Below are 22268 nucleotides of genomic sequence, written 5' to 3'. Positions count from 1 at the left end.
TTCCTTTTGGAAGAAGATTCTAACTTATATTTTGGGATTAACTCCTACAAGTTAAACTAGTGAAGAACTTCTTTTGTTGATTTAAGATCAAAATCAACTCTATCATTACGGGTCTGTATCAAATACTTTATATAACATTCATTATATATATATATATATATATATAAATTTTTGATATTATTTTTTTGTAAGATGATGGGTTCGAACCCATAATTTATCAATTTTGAAATTAGAGGTGTATCATTTTAGTTTAACTAATTTGGCTTATCAATTGCATTCACATGGACTTTAATGATCATATAAATTTGGTCATTCACTATTAAAACTAGGCAGATTAAAAACATAGAGTGAGATTCAAAACCTTCTAAGGTTTAGATTTAATCAGCCTAGATCTAATGATGAATGACTAAATTCATGTGGTCATCAGAATCCATATGAACGCAACTGTATGGCTAATCGTAACCATATTACTATTACCTTAATGTTTCATATATTTAAGTGCATGACGAAACAAATCACAATAGCTTTCCTAGATTGGAATCTGAATACTTTTAAAAAATAAAATTTCTTTTGTGGAATAAAGAGAAAGAGATAATGGCCCTTTACTTTTACTAGCACTAAAACGTTTGGGGATTTGATGTGAATGTTTATGTCATAATGAAAGCAATTGATGCTCATATGGACCAAAAGGAATTTTATTATTTTATTTAATTTAATTTATTAATTGTGTGTGGCAATGTTAGTTAGAAAGGAGTTGATGTTCTTTTTGTCCTTTGGTACGAAGTCTCCAACAAATGATGAATTTTGGGTATAGAATTTCATTTTCCATCATCCTAAATCATTATAGTGGAGAATCATACGAAATCACTAATGATGCTTTCTTCAGTATCTTGTGGAACACTATTGTGCACTCGTAGGGATTAGGGCTAGCAATTTCATATTCGAATCATGTCATTTTCGTGTTTGCGTTGAAAAAGAGTAAATTCAAATCCAATCTAAAAGTTTCATATTATAATTGTGTTAATATGTTTGGATTAGTGTCGATTTTGTGTCATGTTTTTTGGTTAGCTGTAATTTTGTTATGTATATATATTAAGAGAAAATTACAAATAATGTGTCAAATGGGAGGCCCATTTACATATTTAACCCATTTACTCAACCTACTACATATCTAGAATGTTTTTGTCTGACTTTCTCATAATACCCTCAATATTTACGGCGCGGCTACGAAACTCCCGTCTGACTTTGCAACTTCCAGAATATGTGAAGCCTGCGACTCTAATGTTTGGTTTACTTGATGATTTTAATTAGCATATGCGAAGCCTAGATATGTTTTTAACAAAATTCGCTAAGTGGTATATAACAAAAAATGCTAAACAACAACGAATTCTAACATTAAAATCATAACCTAATCAAAATTTACAACAAGATTGCACAATAACAACATTAAAACCATACCATTATCAAAATTTACAACAAGATTGCCACAATAAACTCCTAACAAATCGCTTCAAAGTGAACATAACTAATCTGGACGGAAATTTCTCCCACTACAGGAAGTCCAGACTTTTTGGAATGAGAAACGGAAGTCCAGACCATTTGGGATGGACGTGTCCCATGGTGCACACCAAGATTGGCAAATCTCTCATAACCAATTATTTCAAAGTGAATGTGTCAATCTTGAGGGAAATTTCTCCCTATACAGGAAGGAAAGTCATTTCCTCTGTATCCGAGGATACCGCCTTCCAGAAAAGGATGTTATATATTCAATCACCTTCAAAAAAAAATTAATCGTGTTAGGCAGGAAAAATGACGATTTGGCTTCGCGAAATGAGGCTTAGCGAAGCATGCGAATGTAAATATGTAGGGAAGAGGATGATTTTACTTAGTGAATCGATGCTTTCGCGAAGTCTGCGAGGTCTGAAACATGACGATCTACTTAGCGAATCAATATTTTCGCGAAGTCTGCGAGTGAAATTATGAACTTTTCTACTCACAGACTTCGCGAAATAATCGATTCGCTAAGCAGATCATCACATTTCAGGCTCTTTCTCATCGCAGATCTTCGCGAAATCATCGACTACGCGAAGTGATTTCATGGAAAACGCAGAGAAAACAATAGATGCTTATATTTTTCGTGCCTTTCACCCTTAAAAGCGACAATAACAATATGATAAACTGGAAAAAATGATGGAAACAACATAGAATAACCATTTCTTTGATGGTAACAAGAAGAAAGAAACCAAGTAACGAGCAGGAACAGGAAGATAAAGAACCATGGTTTCGTTTTCTAGCATTAGGAAGATGAAGAACCAAGAGATGAAGAGGGGAAGAAGAGAAATACATTGTGATTTGGAGAAATTGTGCAGATTTCGTGCAATTTAAAGGAAGATAGGAAGATCAAAAGTCTGGGAATCATTAATGGAGGAGCCAACTGTTTCGCGTAACCAAGGAGAAGGGGGGAGAGACCGTTCGCGTGAGGGGGAAGTGGAAAAGTTAGGGGTATTATGAGAAAGTCACACAAAAACAGTCTAGATATGTAGTAGGTTGAGTAAATGAGTTAAATATGTAAATGAGTCTCCCATTTGACCAATTTTTATAATTTTCCCACATATTAATGATAACTTTTAAAAATATAAGAAGATATGGTAGTTTTTTAAATACTTTATCATTTTTATATTAGTATGTTAACATTGACAATTGAAAAGTCTGCTAATATCATGTTAATGAGTCATATAATGTGTTTATAACTATTTAGGAGGTTGGAATCATATATTTGCAAGTAATAATTATAATTTAACTATCTTTATTAATAAAATGACATATAAAAATACGAGAGAATATAATAATAATTTTAAATATTAATGTTATTTCGTGTCGTTTTCGGGTTAGCATGTCAACCCTAAACCAATCTAAAAAATTTACGTGTCAGTTTCGTACAACCAAAAAATGACACATTACCTACTAAACTAAACTCAAATACTAAAATTGCATGTCGATTTCATGTTATGTAATCGGGTCGTGTGTACTTTTATCATCTCTAGTAGGGGTACTCTACTCGCGGGTATCCGACACTACCCAGTCATAATGAGATTATTTGTAGTTTGTATAATGGGTGTAAACGGGTATGGTGGGCATGGTCCAGTTAACCGGTCCATTAGGCAAAAAAATTAACCGAACCGTTATCAACGGTTTTTTAACCATCCAAACCGAAATCAGTCCATATCAATCGGTTAACCATTAATTTCGGTTAGGTTTTTCGGTTAATGGTTTTTAACCAATTCTCACTAGTTAACCAAAAATCAACGGTTAATCATAATTTTTACCCAACCCTAAATTTTTAAACAATCTTAAAATACACATAATTTCAAAAATTCAAACGAAACGGATTTATATAAAAGTTCAGAATTCAAACATAAGTACCAAACTAAAAGACAATCCATCGAGTTTACATTTAAAACATAAAGAAATATAAATAATATTTCGTTAAAATACTTATATTTAAAAGAGAGCATTTTTTTTAAGTAAAGGATTATAATCTATGTTATATATTTATATTAATATATGTTAAAGACTTTTTTTTTAATTTTATAATATAATCTATGTATATAATATATTAATTTTTTAAAAATTTATATTTATTAAACGGTTCGGTTAACCGTTAATCGTGGTTTTTGAACACTCTAACCCGAAACCGGTACCTATCTATTTTTTAACCATTAAGAAAACTACCGGTTCGGTTAACCACTTTTTCCGGTTCGGATTATTGATTTTTGGTTCGGTTATCGGTTTGACCGGTTTTTTTTTTGTCCACCCCTAGGTATGAGCTCAAAAAAATTACCCATGATGGGTATAGGACGAGAGTACCCCATGGATACCTATTATCCGGTACTCGTCATATAATTAACTTTCATCGATTGACTTTAACTAATGAGCTAATTTATTTTTATTGATTAAGGTTGATTTAGGCCAATTAAGATTGACTTCAGTGGTTAAAGGTCTCAAGTCGCTTAAACTAAAGCTTGAGTTTGAGTCGTAGTGTATGTAAAAAGTTTTAATTGGGAAAGGATCCACTTAAAAAGTTTTTGACAAGTCTCGAATCGAAAAATCGGACAAACTATAAAAAAAAGTTGAAATTTACTGGTATCACTTTTGAGAAAGTATTAGAAATTTTAAATGGATTGATTTGATCCATATTTGAATGTTATATCAGACTTTTCAAATAAATTTATCGATTAACTAAAATGGTTTTGTATATTTTGACAAGTTATGTGTAATTGTGTTAATAATATTGTAAATATTTTGGACCAAAAGAGCATCTCTAACCGTAATTAGCTATTTGACTCTTTAAAATAATATAAATATTAAATAATTAAAATTTAACTCGATAAATTTATGTTTTACTTTAACCATGTAGTGGCGCATACATGATTGCTCCTCTTGGGGGTAATTTTACATTTGCATATATATAAAAAAAATTACACGATATAAAATTTAACTACACCTTTTTTTTTTGCCAATTTTTTTTTCAATCTCCCTTTATGCATTTTTAAACCAGATTTTGCTTCAGCAGGTAGATTTAGGTGGGCCATCTTGCACCACCATACCTCAAATTTATCGAAAATAGAGTGTCGAAATCACTGCTGTTAGGGATTAGAGGTGAGCATGGTCCGATTTGGTCTACAAACCGAACCAAACTAAATTAGACCAAACCAAATTACATGTATTTTATAGGATCAAATCAAATCAAATTATAATTCGATTTGGTTTGGACCGAACCGAATTATTTCGGTCCGGTCCAGTTTCGTTCATGTTTGGACCAAACAAAGCATTAGATATATACTGTTATTTGTGCATTCACTAACTAAATAATTATATAAAGATTATAATCATATAATTAGTTTTTTTCTTTTGTATATATAATTAGTTAAGAGAGAAGAAACATGTTTAATTGTTTATCTTTTCTATATATATTAGTTAATTAATTTAAAACCCTAAAACTAAAAGTAGTATATATTGTATTTCGGTTCGGTTTTAGACCAAACCAAACCGAACTAAAAACCAACCAAACCAAAATATAATTCGGTCTGATTTGGTCCAATTTTTTCGGTCTGATTTTTTTGGTCTTTGGGTTTTCAGTTTAGTTCTGCTCGTCCTTAGTAGGGATGGTTTCGGAGGGCGGATCCTCCTGTCTCCACCCTTACAACTATGCTAGCTATTTGATTCTCTATTTAATTGTTTTATTATTAAAAATAAATAAAATTAAACAAAAACGGAAAAAGTAGAAAAGAGAAACAAAAAAAAAAAAGAATGAATAATAAATACAAATAGCTAGTCAAAAAGGTTAGTTAAATTTAACCAATGAAAATAACTAGCTATATATTTTAGAGATTCACCAAACTTTGTTGGAGTGTCTCATCTCCTTAAATTACTAGTTAAATTTTACAATTTAGAGAGTCATGTCACTATTGGAGGTGCTCTCATTAACTTAAATATGACAAACTTAATTGTTGTCATTTTGGTAAGTTTTTTTTTTCTTAAAAAAAAACTTTGTTAGTAACATGCATGGTAAACGTTTTAGATAGGATTAATGTTCAGAATGTCTGATGTGACAATCAAATGATTATAAAATAACGGTAAATTCGTTTGTTCAAATTTTCTGTTAGGTAGAGATAAACTATGATCTTGTTTTATAGGTAAAATTTTATAATTTCGTATGTTATGGATAAATCTGCACTTCCTCATAAGCGATAGTAGCAAATTTGGACCTTATTCACCTCCCAACAAAATAATCAAATTTTTTATAGGGACACTATGCAAAAATACTCTCAACTTTTATGTAGCCAAAACAATTTTACCACAATGTTATAAATAATATACCATAGTGTTTAGAGGTTGGACTAACTTTACTTTTAACTTCAATTATACTTTTCGAAATTATGAATTTCACTGTACTCCTGGAGTAATACTCCCTACCAATCAATCCATGATACGTGTATATATATTTCTCTTTCCACCAATCATGCCCATGTAGTGGGATTCAAAAACGATTTTGATTGGTCGGGAGTATTACTCTCAGTGTACTGTAAAATTTCTCCTTCAATAAACTTATGAATTATGTTATCATTAATTAGTAAGAAATCAAAACAGGCGTACATACGTGAAATGATTTTAAAAAGTATAATTGTGTCAGGTAACAAAATTACTGGGATATTTTGTTGTTGTTAGTTATCCCAATTTTATATATTATATATAAGAAATCAACATATTTGTAATGCTATAGTAACAGGATTATGCTCAATAATTAGCTATCTTTCATTTGGTTCGAGTGGTTCGTGATTGTAGTTATCAGTTATCAGGCGATTTTAATTACATCTGATTCAATCTCAGTTACTCGTTTGTTAAAGGGTGATCTATATTTATTAAATGGGTTAGGTATTATTTTAGGTGATATCTTGGAGGTAGCCAATGATTTTAATACAATTAAGTTTGTGATGAGAGACGCTAAGTAAATTCGGTTGCTCATTCTTTAGCTATTTGGACACGTTCTTTTTCATATTTGGAAATTCTTATAAAAAATTTCCTCAATTGAATTTCAACTTGTATTCAAAATGATTTTGATTTGTTTGTTTAGTAATATATGATTGTGTTTATATATAAAAAAGAAAGTAAAAGGATCAAGTGGGTTTAGGCCTGTTGTACGAGAGAGTAGGCCCATCAATGTCCAGCAAAAAAAAGCCCAAAACAGTTTAGTATATAATATGGATTTAAATATTATTTTTAATTAAAGATATTGTCTAAATAAAATACAACAAAATGGAAAATACTATATTTTCTAATTTATTTACTTAAAAAAAAGTGTGACTTTTTAAAAGTTCTTTTTTTGGATGAAAGACTTTTTAAATGTTGAACACATTGAATTCAATCATCAGACTAGCATATGGGAATCAATTAAAAATGACTAAAACGTTGATATAGTTAAAATTGTGAATTACTATACCCAGCCTCGAATTCCCACCCCTAGCCCCGTGAAAAGACCGAAATACCCTTTAGACAATTTTTAGAATTTTAAAATTCTCTCAAACAACCTAAACTCTCTTTAATCTAATCCGGACTAATTTATCAATAAAAACATGGATCGGTAAAGGAAATGGACCTATGATACGTATTTCCGTTTGATTTTGATGTCTTTTGGACGTTTTTTGCATCGGATTTTGCTGTTATTCAAAATCGGAATCGGGACATGGGACGTGTGGAGATCACGCCGTCACCTCTGGTGCGGCGTATGAACATCACGCCGCACCACAGGTGAAGGCGTGATAGCCTCACGCCTCACCACAGGTGACGGCGTGATATTCATACGTCGTCACCTGTGGTGCGGCGTGATGTTCATACGCCCTCACAATGGTGACGGCGTGATGCCCATACGCCCGTGTGGCGTATGGGCAATTTTTTTTTTTAATTTAGTTGAATTTAATTAAATTTTTGTTATTGTTAATTTGTTTAATTTAGTTTAACTAAATTTTTATATTGTAAATTTAATTTGTTTAAGTTTAGTTGTTGTAAATTTTATTTTGTTTAACTAAATTTTTATTTTGCTAATTTATTTTGTTAATTTTAGTTAATATTTATTCATTAACTTATATTATTGTTACGGGTTTTAATTAAAATTGTATTTTATTTACAGGTTTTAATTAAAATTGTGTAGTTTGAACACGTAACAGGTATTTACGGGTTTAGTTGAATAGTTGACTAATTTTTTTTGCCCTCCCGACACGCGGGCGTGTGCCTATTACGCCCCACCGTGAGGTCGGGCGTGTGGCTATCGCGCCTCACCGTGTGGTCGGACGTGATGGCCACATTCCACACCGTGTGGTCGGACGTGATGGCCACACGCTTGACCACAAGGTGAGGCGTGTGGCCCGACCACACGGTGAGGCGTGATAGCCACACGCCCGTGTGTCGGGAAGGCAAAAAAAAGAGGCCTTTTCCACCCAAAACCAATGAAATGACATTTTCGTCCTTTCAAGGGGCTAGGGGTGGAAATTTGTGGCTAAGTATAACAACACCCTTAAAATTTGGTCCAAACATAATGGATGGTTTTTCAGATGTTAAGTTCCCAAAATTAGGTCAAATACATTAATATCATAATTAAATATAAAATTACAACTAAATTATATCATCAAACTTTTTAATATGTCATTATTTTCTATATATTATAATTTTTTACTATAATTTAACCATTCTAGACCCCAATTCATAAATCATAAACACTAGAAAATATATTCTAGACGTCTAATTTATAAATTTTAATCCTTAAAATATATTAAAAGTACTGATTTTACTAATTTGATATAAATCAAAATTAGATTTTGACATAATTATATATGGTTTTTCAAATATGAATTTATATGTAAATTTTCCAAAACTGATTGCGCCCCAAATTCTATTAAAAAAAGGGAAAATTACAAAACTAGGTCAAATGGGAAGGCCATTTACATATTTAACCCATTTACTCGACCTATTACATATCTAGACTCATTTTGTGTGACTTTCCAAAAATACCCCCAACCTTCCCACTTCCCCCCTATCTCCGCGAATCACCGCTCCCCCCTATCTCCTTGGTTATGCGAAAAGTTGCTCCTGCATTAATGATTTCAAGACTTTTGATCTTTCTTTCTTCCTTTAAATTGCACGAAATCTGCACCATTTCGTCAAAATCACAATGAATTTCTCATTTTCCTCTTTTCATCTCTTGATTCTGCAACTTCCGAACCCTAGAAAACGAAGCCATGGTTTTTCATCTTCATGTTCGTTGCTTGGTTTCTTTCTTCTTGTTACCATCAAAGAAATGGTTTTTCTACGTTATTTCCTTCGTTCTTCCCATGTTATCATATTGTTATTGTCGCTTTTGGGGGTGAAAGGGGCGAAAAATGTAAGTATCTGTTTTTTTTTCTGCGTTTTATCATGAATTCACTTCGCAATCGATGGTTTCGCTAAGCTTTGCGAAGAGAACGAGCCTGGAAAGTGATGATCTACTTCGTGTATTGATGATTTCGCGACGTTCTGCGAAGAAAAAGAGTCTGAAACGTATGGATCTACCTCGCGAATCTATTAGTTCGCGAAGTCTGCGAATAGATCCTTACGTTTCAGACCTCGCAGACTTCGCGAAAAAATCGTTATGCGACGTAGATAGTCACATTTCAGACCTCGCAGACTTCGCGAAAAAATCGTTATGCGAAGTAAAATCACCTCTTCCCCTGCACATTTACATTCGCATGCTTCGCTAATTTTCATTTCGCGAATCCAAAATCGTCCTTTTTCATAACTAACACGGTTAATTTTTTCTGTAGATGGTTGAATACGTAACATCCCTTTCTGGAAGGCGGCGTACTGAGCTGCAGGGAAGATGATTTTCCTTCTTGTTAGGGATGAACTTCCCCAAGATTGACACATTCACTCCTGAAATGATTCGTTAGGAGAGGTTGTGTCAATCTCGGGGTGCACCATGGGACACGTCCATCCCATGGTGCCAATCTTGTTAGTAGATTTTGATAATGTTATGATTTGAATGTCGTTATTGTGGCAATCTTGTTGTAAATTTTGATAATGTTAGTAGAGTTCATTGTGGCAATCTTGTTGTAAATTTTGATAATGTTATGATTTGAATGTCGTTATTGTGGCAATCTTGTTGTAAATTTTGATAATGTTATGATTTTAATGTTAGAATCCGTTGTTGTTTGCCCTTTTTTGTTATATACCACTTCGCGAATTAGCTTCAAAACACATCCAGGCTTCGCATATGCGAACTAAATTCATCAAGCAAACCCAAACATTTATTTTGCAGACTTCGCATAGTATGGAATATGCGAAGTCAGACGGGATGGGGCGAGCCGCGCGTAAATATTGGGGGTATTTTTGGAAAGTCACACAAAATGAGTCTAGATATGTAATAGGTTGAGTAAATGGGTTAAATATGTAAATGGGCCTCCCATTTGACCTAGTTTTGTAATTTTTCCTTAAAAAAATCATAGATCAACTCCTTAAAATAATTTGTTAATATTCTAAATTTGTTAAAAAAAAACCAGTTAAAAAAAATAAAAGAAACTTCATTGAAAAACGAACCAATAATACAATATTGTGAAAAAAAAGTTTCACTGATTGTCTAACAAAGATTTATCAAGAAGGAATAAACGAGGACCTAAATACAACATACACATGATTTCAAAATAAAGAGATATCGATAAGAAATTAATGAGGACTTAAATATAACATACACGATTTTAAAATAAGATTCAACATAAACGTTGTAATAAAAAGCAACAAATAGTAAATTGTAGTCCGTTGCAGAACATATCTAAAAGGAAGCAAAATCGTATTTAGAGAAAAAGAAGAATATCATAAATGAAAACGATTACAAAATGGCTATATGCAACGTTACAAGAAAAAGGGAAAAGACATTGTTATTTAATGGTAAGATTACAAAAGGAAAAATAACTGTGGAGCTAACAGTAATAAATCATAAAGGCAAATATATCTTTTATATCTCCAATAGCCTCCCCTTAAGTTAAGGAGGGTGACATAAGGAACAATCCCAACTTGGACAATGCAAACTTCACCTGAGAGCTAGTGAGATTTTTGGTGAGTAGGGTTGTCAACTAGAAATCTGATGAAACATATGGAGTGGTGATGAAGCCTTTGTTAACTTGTTCACGAACCACATGACAATCAGTGTCAGTGTGTTTCACCTCTTCATGGAATACATGGTTCGCTGCTATGTAAATTGTAGCTTGGTTATCACAATTGAGTAAAATTGGGAGGATGACATGCACTTTGAACTTAGGCAGAAGGAAACTTATGAGGTGCTGACTGTACATTGTTTCTTAGCTTTCCATGAAATAAGACTTGATCCAAGCATTAGACAGTAACCTGTAACAGACTTACAAGTGATCTGGCATTTTTTTCCAGTCGGAGTCACAATAACTTGTGAGCTGATATTCATTGTCTTCTGAATAAAATAACCCAATCAACTGAGTACCCTTAAGATACCTCTACACCTAAATAGTTGCATCCTAGTGAATCTTTGCTGGTTTCTGCATAAACTGGCTGGATTGTTGAGTGATGAAGGCGATGTCAGGCCTAGTAAACCCTAGATACAGAAGTTTACCAGTTACCTTCCTATATAATTCTAGGTGTGAATAATCTTCTGCATTTGAGTCTAGTTTATCAAGTTGTATAATAGAGGCAAAGGGACTAAATGCTTCATTTGCATTTAAGTAACATGTATCTAGATAAGGCAAGGCCTTTTGATCATCTGTGAGTAGATCATGTATGTATTTTACTGAGATAAGGCAAGGCCTTTTGATGATCTATGTACCTTCACCCCTAGAAAATATTTAATGATTCCTATGCCTTTGATAGTATAAGCTTGATGCAGAGCTTCTTTTACTTCTATGATTTGTTGTGAGGATGAACTTGTAAGCAACACATCATCTACATATATGACAATAACTATGAAATTTCCTCCATGCTCTCTTGTAAATGGAGAATAATCATTCATAAATTTCACAAAACTCATTTTTCTATAAGGAATGTGTAAACTCCTTGTACCATTGTCTCTTTGCATGTTTAAGGTCATATATGGACTTGTTTAGCTTGCATAGCCATGTTTTGCTTTAGTATATCATGTAGAAGGAAATATACAGATATCTTCATCGACATAACCATGAAAATATGCATTATTCATATATACTTGGTGTATAGGCAATTGCCTTACTGCTGCTATTGCAAGAAAGAGTCTGACTGTCACTGTTTTAGTGACTGGTGAGAAGCTCTCTATATAGTCAATTCCATATTATTGGTCATACCCCCTTGCAACTAGCCTGACCTTAAATCTCTCCTCCATCCCATCTGTATTGTACTTTGTTCTAACTACGCACCTGTTGGTTATAGTTTCTTGTTGTCAGACGATGTAGTTAATATCCAGATCTTATTGTGTTCAAGAGCATATAGTTCCTTTTTCATAGTTTCTTACCATTCAGGTTGTGTGTTTGCTTTTACAAAGCTAGTTGGTTCCTTTGTTTTGACTATGTTAGCCAGAAATAAGGTTTGGGGTGAAATGCACATGAATGAGTATCTGTTGTAGCATGAACAACAAAGTCTTATAACCAGGCATGTTTTTTACTGTATCATTTTGGGCAAGTGTCAGGTGGAGGTGTGAGTTGATGAATATCTGTGTTTGGTGATGAGTTTTGAGGCATTGTAATGCTGGTGGTAGGAGATATAAGTTGTAGAGGTGAATTGGAGGAAGATGGATTTGAATTGGAGGAGATGCCCCTAGTGATGTTGTTGTGGGGTTGGTTGGTATTGGAAATAGAGTAATTGGGACCGAGATCGTCAGCAAGGATTTTAGGTATTATTTGAGAAGTTATTATTTAGATATTTTTTGTGGTTGTGCAGGGAAAACCAGGAAAAGATGATTCATAGAACTTCACATCTCTTGAGACACATATTCTATTAGAGACAAGGACATATACCTTACTACCCTTCTACTGCTGAATGCCTTAGGTATATGCCTTTGAATGTTGTTGGAGAAAATTTATCTTTATGAGGAGTGATATCTATCACATAAACCAAACATCCAAAACTTTTTAAAGCTTGTAAGTCGGGTTGCTCACCATAGAACACAACATAAGGACTTTCCCAATTTTACTCTTGTTGGCAAGATGTTGACTAAAGATGCAACATGAAACATGGCTTCTCCTTAGAAGATATTTGATAAATTGCCTGAAACAATAAGGCTCTGGCTGTATTAGTTAAGTGTCTGTGTGTCCTCTCAACTACTCCATTCTTGTTGAAGAGTATATGTACAAGTTTTCTGGTGTAGTATTCCATGACATTGCAATGTCTGTTGAGTCATTGCACTCAGAAATCCTGTCACATTGTCTGTACGCATAGCTTTGATCTTGATGTTGAATTGTGTTTGAGCCATTTTAACAAAATTTTGAAGTAAAGTAGGCACTTGGTCCTTAGTTGTAAACAAATAGACCCAATTGATCTTAGAATGTTCATCAACCACTGTCAACATGTATTTTATGCTAGGGAGGGACACTTGCCTATATGGACCGCCTACATTAACACGGATCAGCTCAAAATTACTAGTTGTTCTTGTCATACTAGTATCAAAAATAAATTTATGCTACTTTACTTTGAGGAAGACGAAGGAATAATAAAAAATTATAAAAAATTTAATTGATACTTAAATTGAGGAACATGGTTGAGGAAGACGAACATGGTTGAGGAAGACGAAGGACAATTTACAGTGTGAGCTTTTGCGGACTCTTTGAACCTTGTTTTAATTGATACGGTTGAGGAAGATGAAGGAATAGTAAAAAATTTATAAAATAAAATAAATAAAAATAAAATGAAATGGCAAAAAAGTCCTTTTGACCTATTGACATTGACGATCACAGGGCCGGCTTGCCTTTAAGGCAGCCAAGGCCACCGCCTAGGGCCCTGAACAAATGAGGGCCTCAATTTAATATGTTTGTTATAGATAGAATTTAGAAAAATATAATAATATATTATATATTATGGAATTAGGATGTTAATTTATTTATTCTTCCATCCAAATTCAATACATACAATAATTTTTTTTAAAATTAATAATGTTGGGACTTTAAAACTTTATTAATTTATAGAGATATTAGTTTATCGAGTATTAATTTATTGAACTGGCCTAAATCGAGACCAAAAGAGATTATTATTTTAAAGAGGTTATTAATTTATCGAGTATTAATTTATGAAGGTTTTACTGTATGTCTATCAATTCCATATTTTACCATTTATCAAAAATCTTGCAACGTTTTTTTTTCTTTTTTTTACTTTAAACAACATAAAAAATAAAAAATAGATATATATATACTACTCAAGAACATGGTTTAACTTTATTATCTATAGAAAAATGAGACACTAAAGACATTGAATTTAAAAATTTAATTAGTGATTTTACATCTCAAAAAGCTAGAGTAACTTTAGATAAATATTAAATTTTTTTGTGTCACATGAATATATAAAGGGCCTATATTACATATCTCGTTTAGGGCCTCAAATAGTCCTGAGCCGGCCCTGGACGGTCATATCATCAGAAATAAACACGGTTAGTCATTTAGACTGTCATTACTAACGGAATGAACCATACGATACCTTTTTACTTACAAGATTTATTTTGCTACTTTTCCTTTTAAATATTGTAATAACATTAAACACTAAGATTCCCCGGTTGCGGTGCTCGTTAACAACGCAAAGGCTGTTTTGGAGACTTGGAGGAAGGCGAAGGCGGAAGTTCATCCACTGAGTTCCGTTGTCGCGACTGCTGCTGTTCATTGGGTTCGGCCCCCGGCGAACTTTCTGAAGATCAACGTTGATGCTGCACTTTTCCCGGCATCAGAATCGGCGGGGTTCGGGGTGATTGTCAGGAATGATAGAGGTTTATTTGTCGCTGCTAAAATTGGGGGGGGGGGGGGGGTTGAATTTTGTGCTGATCCGGCGTTAGTAGAAGCTTTATCCATCCGGGAAGCTCTTAGTTGGATAAAGTCTTGTGGTTGGTCTAAAGTGTTGATCGAAACCGATTCTTTAATTCTTGTTCAATCAATGGCTCGCCCGTTAGAGGCTCCTTCTCCTTATAACGTCATAGTCAAAGATTGTTGTTACCTTCTTAGCGAGGTTTCTTATGACTCTATTTCATTTGTTAAACGTTCCGCTAATACCGTTGCCCATATGTTAGATAGGAAAGCATCCAACTTGAGTTGTATTGGCGAGTGGTTTTCTGTGCCGCCAGATTTCCTGTATTCTTTGGTTGATATTGGTTAATAAAATTTCTTCTGTTTGTTTCAAAAAAAAAACATTAAACACTAAGATTATTTTTACGCTTGGTATAGCTTCTACTATATAAGCTAAAGATATAATTGAATGTTAATTTTGAATTTTCGTCATTTTCCCTTGGAATATTAGAGCCACTCGTACAAAATACAAATACTAGTTTTTAGCGGAGCGAAAAGTTAGCTGTGGTTAAATAAATGGCGAGAGCTTCCATTGGCTCCTTTCCCGCTCTCGTTTCTTTCCCTCACCTCTCCCGTCGTTCCTCCCTCCGTCGAATTTCCACCGTCCACGTTGCAACTCAGGCCACCGCAATGGAGGCCGACAAAAGTCCTCATTCTTCACTCGAAGTCATTGGTGGTGCACGCGACGAGTTCCTACCGGCATTCAAGACCTTAAATCGTCCGTACTCTCCTTTCTTCCTCATCGGCAAGAATCGCCATGTCGAGACTATTTTTGCTTCCTTCTTCCGATTCGCTCCCTTCGTCCAATACAAACGAGAGTGTCTCATTACCAAAGACGGTGGCGCTGTTGCACTCGATTGGGTTTCCGGCGACTCCCGCCGGTTGTCTCTGGAAGCTCCGGTTCTTATTTTGCTGGTTCGTACATTTCTAATTCACTGCCAAATTGAAGTTTGATTAATTGATTTGAATTTACAGTTTCAATATTCCAGCCAGGATTGACCGGAGGAAGCCAGGATTCATATGTCAGGCATTTGTTAGTTAGAGCGAAAACCAAAGGTTGGCGTGTCGTCGTTTTCAATAGCAGAGGTTGCGGAGAGAGCCCTGTTGTCACTCCTCAGGTATATATGATTTCGAGTAATTTGAATTGCTTTGATATTTGAAAATGTAACTGAAAAACAAAATTATGTGATCAATTTTCAATTATTTGAAAACTACTGATAATGCAGTTCTATTCGGCTTCATTTCTAGGAGACACGCGTGAAGTTGTTCATCTTATTAAAACTAGGTATCCCAATGCTAATGTATATGCTGTTGGTTGGTCCCTTGGCGCTAACATTCTTGTCAACTATATGGCAGAGGTATGATTTGGTTCTGTAATTTTCTCCATTCTTTAGTTCGTTCCCTACATGTATAATGACTCGATGATAAATAAACATAGACATATTAGCTTGGGTTCTTAGGGGAAGCGTCTTAATTATTGATGGAACTCACCTGCAAATACTTATTAGTTGTAATTTGCCAATGATGTTAAAGAGTTGATGCTGTTTAATTTGTGTGGATACATTTTCTTCTCAGGCCTCTTGTTTTTCATCATAAGAATTGTCATTCTTAGAACAATTCACTTCTCTCTGTATGATTGCTTGTGTCTTTGGGGGCAAAAGGTATATAAATTGTTTTCAGTAAAAAATCAATTTTCTTGTTGGAAGAGCGGATAGAGCCATGGGATTGTAAGACTTATATGGTTGATATGTTGAGATTGTTATAGTATTTTCAAACTTGTTTCATTTTAAGTTCTCAATTCATTAATTTACTCAAGAAAGGCTGTAAAGCACTTGCTTTTTCTCATTCGTCATTTTTTTTTGCACTACCTTTTCTGTGTCACTTATCTTTGTTATGTCATACTTGCAGGAGTCTGAAAATTGTCCTCTAAAAGGTGCTGTGTCAATGTGTAATCCGTTCAATTTGATTATTGCTGATGAAGACTTCCGTAAGGGCTTTAACATTGTTTATGACAAAGCTCTTACAAAAGCTCTGCGCAAAATCTTCCTGAAGTAATTTTGCTACACAATTATTGCTTTATTCCTGATTATTTCTGCTTGGAGATAAAATCACACTCCCTTGTAATACAGGCATGCAGCACTTTTTGAAGAGTTGGATGGTGAGTACGACATACGAACAGCTGCCAAGGCCAGGTCTGTCAGGGAATTTGACCAAGCACTGACACGTGGTACATGATTCTTGCACATTGAAGTTGTATTCATTTTTTATCTTTTCGCTTAGTGGTTGTCTCGGGTTTTATGGTGGCATGTCATAATCTCACAAGACTTCGTTATGCACTGCTGCAGTTTCATTTGGTTTCCAGTCAGTGGATGAATACTATGCTAAATCAAGCAGTTCAAATAAAATAAAAGATGTTCGTAGACCTTTGCTTTGCATACAGGTAATATATATCATAATATCACCATCAATGCGATATTTCCAAGTTTCTTAATCAACTTTGAGCTGTGTGAGGTTTTATTTCTGATTGAATTGTTGGTTATTTTTGGTGCAAATTTAAACTTGTATTTTTGTGATTATGCTCCATGATTATAACAATGCCAGTATAATCTATTGACTTTTTTCTTTGCTTCCCAAATTTCATTCGCAGTCATGCCGGTTACTTGATTTATTTTCTGCAGAACTGCTCGACTTTAGTGCTTATTGATGCCACTCAGGCTCCATTGCAGAACTACTATTTAGGCTTAAGTAAATGTTGATATGTTTAATATAAATTCTTTATTTGCTATATAGTTATTTACATTTAAACTCATCAGCAATCTTAAACTTTTAACTTGGAATATCTAGATAAGCCTTCATGTTATGTTTAACTTTTCAAGTTTCAAAATCCTTTTTATAAGATGGATAATAACACCTGTGTTTAATGATATATTGAAATTGAGAACAAATTTGTATACTGTAATAAATGTATAGCATGCTTAGACTGCGACTACAGCATGCTTAGGGCTGCTGTGACAGCTATAGGGCTGCTAGTAGGGCTATATGTTTCCGTAATTGTAGGGAAAACCTTGTATATATATTTCTACTGATCTTGAGTTTAATATATGCATCTAGCCTTTTAGATTACATGGTATTCCATGTATTCGTTCCTATTTACATGGTATTTTACATATACCAATCTCACTCACTCTATAGAACAATTATATTGGATTACTCTAAATTTTGAACTCAGTTGAATTCATTTTCCTTTCATTCTTAGTTTCAGTTGTTAGACACGTAATTGTATGCCTAGTGATTAGTTTGAGAGCGAATGTGCTCATTGTTGTTGGCTTGGTGGTAGAACTGTCTTTTCTTCTCCCAAGTAGTCAAGGTAGCACTGCACATTTTTCTGGTTTCAAGATGCTGTTAAGCCAAAATAAAATGTCATGAAAAATGTTAGTGAATATTAACAATGCACCGAAAAGTCTGAAATGCATATAGTCAGCAAAGTTTCAGTGTGCAGAAGCAATTACAGTAAAATTTCAGCAAGGCAGAAGCAACTAGACAGTAAAGTTTCAGTATTCAGATTAACTGTATTTCACAGTGATATAATATCTTATTAATGACATAAGAAAGAAGTCCATATCTTATCACTCATTTGCTTTGTTGCTATCTTGTTGTTATCTTGTTGCAGGCTGCTAATGACCCCATTGCTCCTGATAGGGGGATTCCTCGTGAAGACATCAAGGTATAAGAGGCACTTTCTATTTTCAAGTCCTTTGATGCTTGAATTTGATTGCTTTATATGATTTCTCTCTTGTCTCAATCGCTTCAATCACTTTCCCTTCTTACTTGGAAGTATAAGTTTACCAATTGTAAACGTATATAAGTAGAACTTGATTAGATGGTCTCCTTTGGATGGCCTTTTCCATATTTCCACCAGTCCGACGTCAATTATCTGTTCCTGTGTTCCTCACAGGATCCAGCCTTTCCTGTATTATCCCTTCCATCTCCCATACTTCTCAATCATCTGTTTTTTCTGTATTCATTGCCTCAAACCTGCCCTTTTCTTTTGCTGCTTCATCATCACATATAGGCTCAACAATAGAAACATTGCACCTCTCATAAATTATTTACTCTTAATAAAGAGATGAAACTATACTAAGATAAACTAGGTTTTCTTTCTATCTGATATTCCCTTGTACTTTGCCTTTGTCCTTGATTGTCATGAAATCTGTCTGATAGTATGATACATTAGGCATGATGCTGAGATAACTCCATACGGTGTCACCACTTGATCTAGGCTTATTAGAATCCTAAGGTGGACATTAAAATTATACTAAGGCGAGATTCTAATAAGCCTAGATCTAACGGTGACTAACTAGATTTATTTGGCCAGTCACTCACCAGTTCAATACCACTGTAACTCCATATTGAAAACGTTTTGGAAACTTGTACGAAACGTCTCAGGTCACCTTTTGACAATTTACAGAAATTGGAAACTCGTTTTTTAGGATGTAATATTTTTTAAAAAATGGAATGCTAATGTAAATCACTAATATGTATGCATAAAATGCAATCTCCTTGTTCATCATTTTTTATAAAGTGAGTTTCACATTTTTCCAGGGAAACCCAAACTGTTTGCTGATAGTGACACCCAAAGGTGGTCATCTAGGATGGGTAGCTGGTGCCGAGGCACCACTTGGCGCTCCCTGGACTGATCCCATAGTGATGGATTTTCTCGACAATCTCGAGCGAGAATCCACCTTTAATGGTTTTCAGGCAGAAGAAGGTGCACAACAGCCTCAATCTGCTGACGACTTTCATAATGTAGAGGTATAAATAGAAAATAGTTTATAGTAGAAAAACACATATTTAAGCTCTTAATCTTTTCAATTTTTACTGATTGAGCCACCGATCTTTCAATTTGACACATTGAGCCCTAGTATCAATTATAATTATATATATTAGTTAGCTGCATATATCCAAGTTAAAAGAACGATTTTGAAATTGTATTTTTTACCGTTAGAAAATAAGATTTTTACAAAATGAAATGAAGAATGGTTAGTAAACCAAATTTTATGTTCAAAGATAGACATTCTTGGTCACCAGGCTTAATGTGTGCAATTATAATTGATTAAGGATTTAATGTGTCAAATTGAAAGATCAGGGACCTAATCAGGAAAAATCGCAAAAATTGGAACTTAAAGATGATTCTTTTGCAAAATTGTTCACATATGTATTCTTATCCTGTGATGATGATGATGGTGGCAATTACACATCACACACAGTTCATTTAAAACTTAACCATCTCTGATAAATAGAATAAAATGAATGCTGGTGTATACTAGATTGTCTTAAAAAGAACCTGGGCCTCAGGGCCTCAAATCTCGAAATATACACTCGTATTAATTGATTTTTCTGCAATGTTCTTCTTGGTCTCTTCACTTGAGCACAAGCCTTTAAAAATCTGAGAAGTCATGCAATTATCATACCTTTTAAAAATGAAATTGTGTATGTATTAATTTGATCCATATATGAGAACTTGTAAATTGATACATGTCAAGCAACAGTTATAATCTATTAAACTTGTTGCTATAACATTGGTACTTAATAATGTTTAAAATTCAACTTAGTAAAATCTGAAATATATAAAATTGTATTATTTTAACACTCATGAGTTTTGATATATTAACCCTTCAGGTGTCGTCGTATGGTTCGTTTGGTTCGTGGAATAAAATAGAATCGAATAAAATAGGTATTCCATAAGAATAGAATAGGAGGCATGTATTTATTAGCAATATCAATTCTTATGTTTGGTTGATGGAATGTGATAAAAAGGAATAGCTAGGTTTGTAGTTCAAATGACAATATTACCCTCAAATGTAATTTCTTATTTATTTAAAAAATATTTATTATCAATACTCGTTCAAATAATTTTTTTTTTGAATCCTCGTTCAAATATTTAATATATATTAAAAGTGAAAAACAGGAAAACACGAAATGAATTCACTTTAATTTATTTCAGTTTTTTTTATTCACTTTAGAAAAGGAATTTCTGAAAATATCATTAGTACTGCTTCAAATTTTTTATGAAGATTTTGTGTCTAATTTATTTTTTTAATTTCTTCAATCTTTGAGGCCTTATTAACCAAAAAAAATTCTATTATAGTTTTATGATATGTGACTTTTAATTAAGTTAAAAATACAGAGACAAATTCATAGAGGAAATTTTAACACCATAATTGCATGAATATATATATATATATATATATATATATATATATATATATATATATCTCGTATTCTTTGTTTTTCGTATTTTTCTTTATTTTCTCTTTTGTTGTTTTGATCAATAGATGGAAGGGATATTTTTGGAATGTAATGAAATATAACTTAAGGAATAGGTATTCCTAGGTTCAATCGACGAATATGTTTCCTCCATTTGTGGAATAGATATTTTGTGACCGAAAGACCAACCAAATGTAGGAATAGGAATAGACTAGGAATAGTTATTCTATTCCTAGCCTATTCCGCGAACCAAACGAGCCCTCAATGTTTATGGGGATAAGGTGCAAATTTTACCATCTATTTTGGAAAAGTGTAAATTTATTTTTAATGTACAAAATAGTGCGATTTTATTTCTAATCGTTTCCATTACCGAACATAAAATTTAAATAGAAATGTCTCATCACGCATTTCAAACATTAATAATGTTTAAAATATTTATTGTTGTTAACACAGTTATAAACAATTTGATAAAATATCAATACTTAAGTATGCGAGATACAAATTAGTCACAAAAAAACCATAAAAAAAAAGTTTAATATGTTATTAATCAATCTATCAAAATATGCTAAACTGCTTTAATTTATTAATAAATTTGTTTGAAATATCCAATGTAATAGTCTTTTCAAATTTTCTGTTAAATAATAATCAAATTTATCTTGTTTAACAATATTATGGATAAAACTAATCTTACTTAATAATGTTTAGGATAATATTAGGGTAAAATTATATTATTTCATACACGAATGACATTTTTAATTCTACCTATATGAGTTAAAATGTTAGATCGATCATCATGGGTTAATTTGGAAAACTCCACGAAAACACACTATGGAGACTTAACTTTTCTACAAAAACATATAAAAGATATTAACTGAAATCATAAATCTTTAGAGAATGTTTACCTGTACACGGGCCTGGTAGGCCCGTACCCCCTGACGTTTGGTTTGGATAAAGAAATAGAACTTTAAGCCGAGCTCGGATCAGACTCGTTAGCAGGCTTAAAATTTATAAGAAACATCATCCCATCCTATTAATATTAATTATTAAATATGTATTTTAATTTTTATTATTAAAAGTTATATATATTTTAGGTGGATTTATATGGATTGGAATTGAAATTTTATTTTTAAGCCCTAATCCACCTAAATTAATAGCAGGCTTGGATTGCACTTGATTTGAGTATATTTTTTTTAACAAAAGCTTATATATATATTTTTTTAAGAAGTCTAATTTCAAACACTCTCTATCTATTGTTTAAGAACAAGGCCATCTGAACACCGCTTAGACGCTCAAAATTAAGAATCCGTTCTGATTTTTCTCGCCTAGGCTTCCTGGATTTTTTTTTGATATCTTGGCCACCTAGGCAGCACCTAGGAGCCGTTTGATGACGATCAAAACAATTTTTTTTTCATTATTATTTTGATTTTTTTGTTTTATTAT

The 22268-nt window shown here is 33.1% G+C and overlaps 1 protein-coding gene across 1 annotated transcript; it reads left to right on the top strand.

Moving 5' to 3' along the window:
- Positions 1–15008: 15008 nt before the first annotated feature.
- On the top strand, positions 15009–20459 carry LOC136210935 (embryogenesis-associated protein EMB8). Its single transcript, XM_066002406.1, has 9 exons — positions 15009–15476; positions 15551–15679; positions 15788–15919; positions 16470–16612; positions 16691–16788; positions 16907–17001; positions 18232–18285; positions 19164–19373; positions 20241–20459. Exons 1-9 carry the CDS (start codon positions 15078–15080, stop codon positions 20304–20306), a joined length of 1326 nt encoding a protein of 441 aa, XP_065858478.1. The 5' UTR covers positions 15009–15077; the 3' UTR covers positions 20307–20459.
- Positions 20460–22268: the final 1809 nt, after the last annotated feature.

Source organism: Euphorbia lathyris, chromosome 1, assembly GCF_963576675.1.
Source record: "Euphorbia lathyris chromosome 1, ddEupLath1.1, whole genome shotgun sequence".
NCBI classification, from domain to species: Eukaryota; Viridiplantae; Streptophyta; class Magnoliopsida; order Malpighiales; family Euphorbiaceae; genus Euphorbia; species Euphorbia lathyris.
This window is presented reverse-complemented; position numbering and strand designations above follow the sequence as displayed.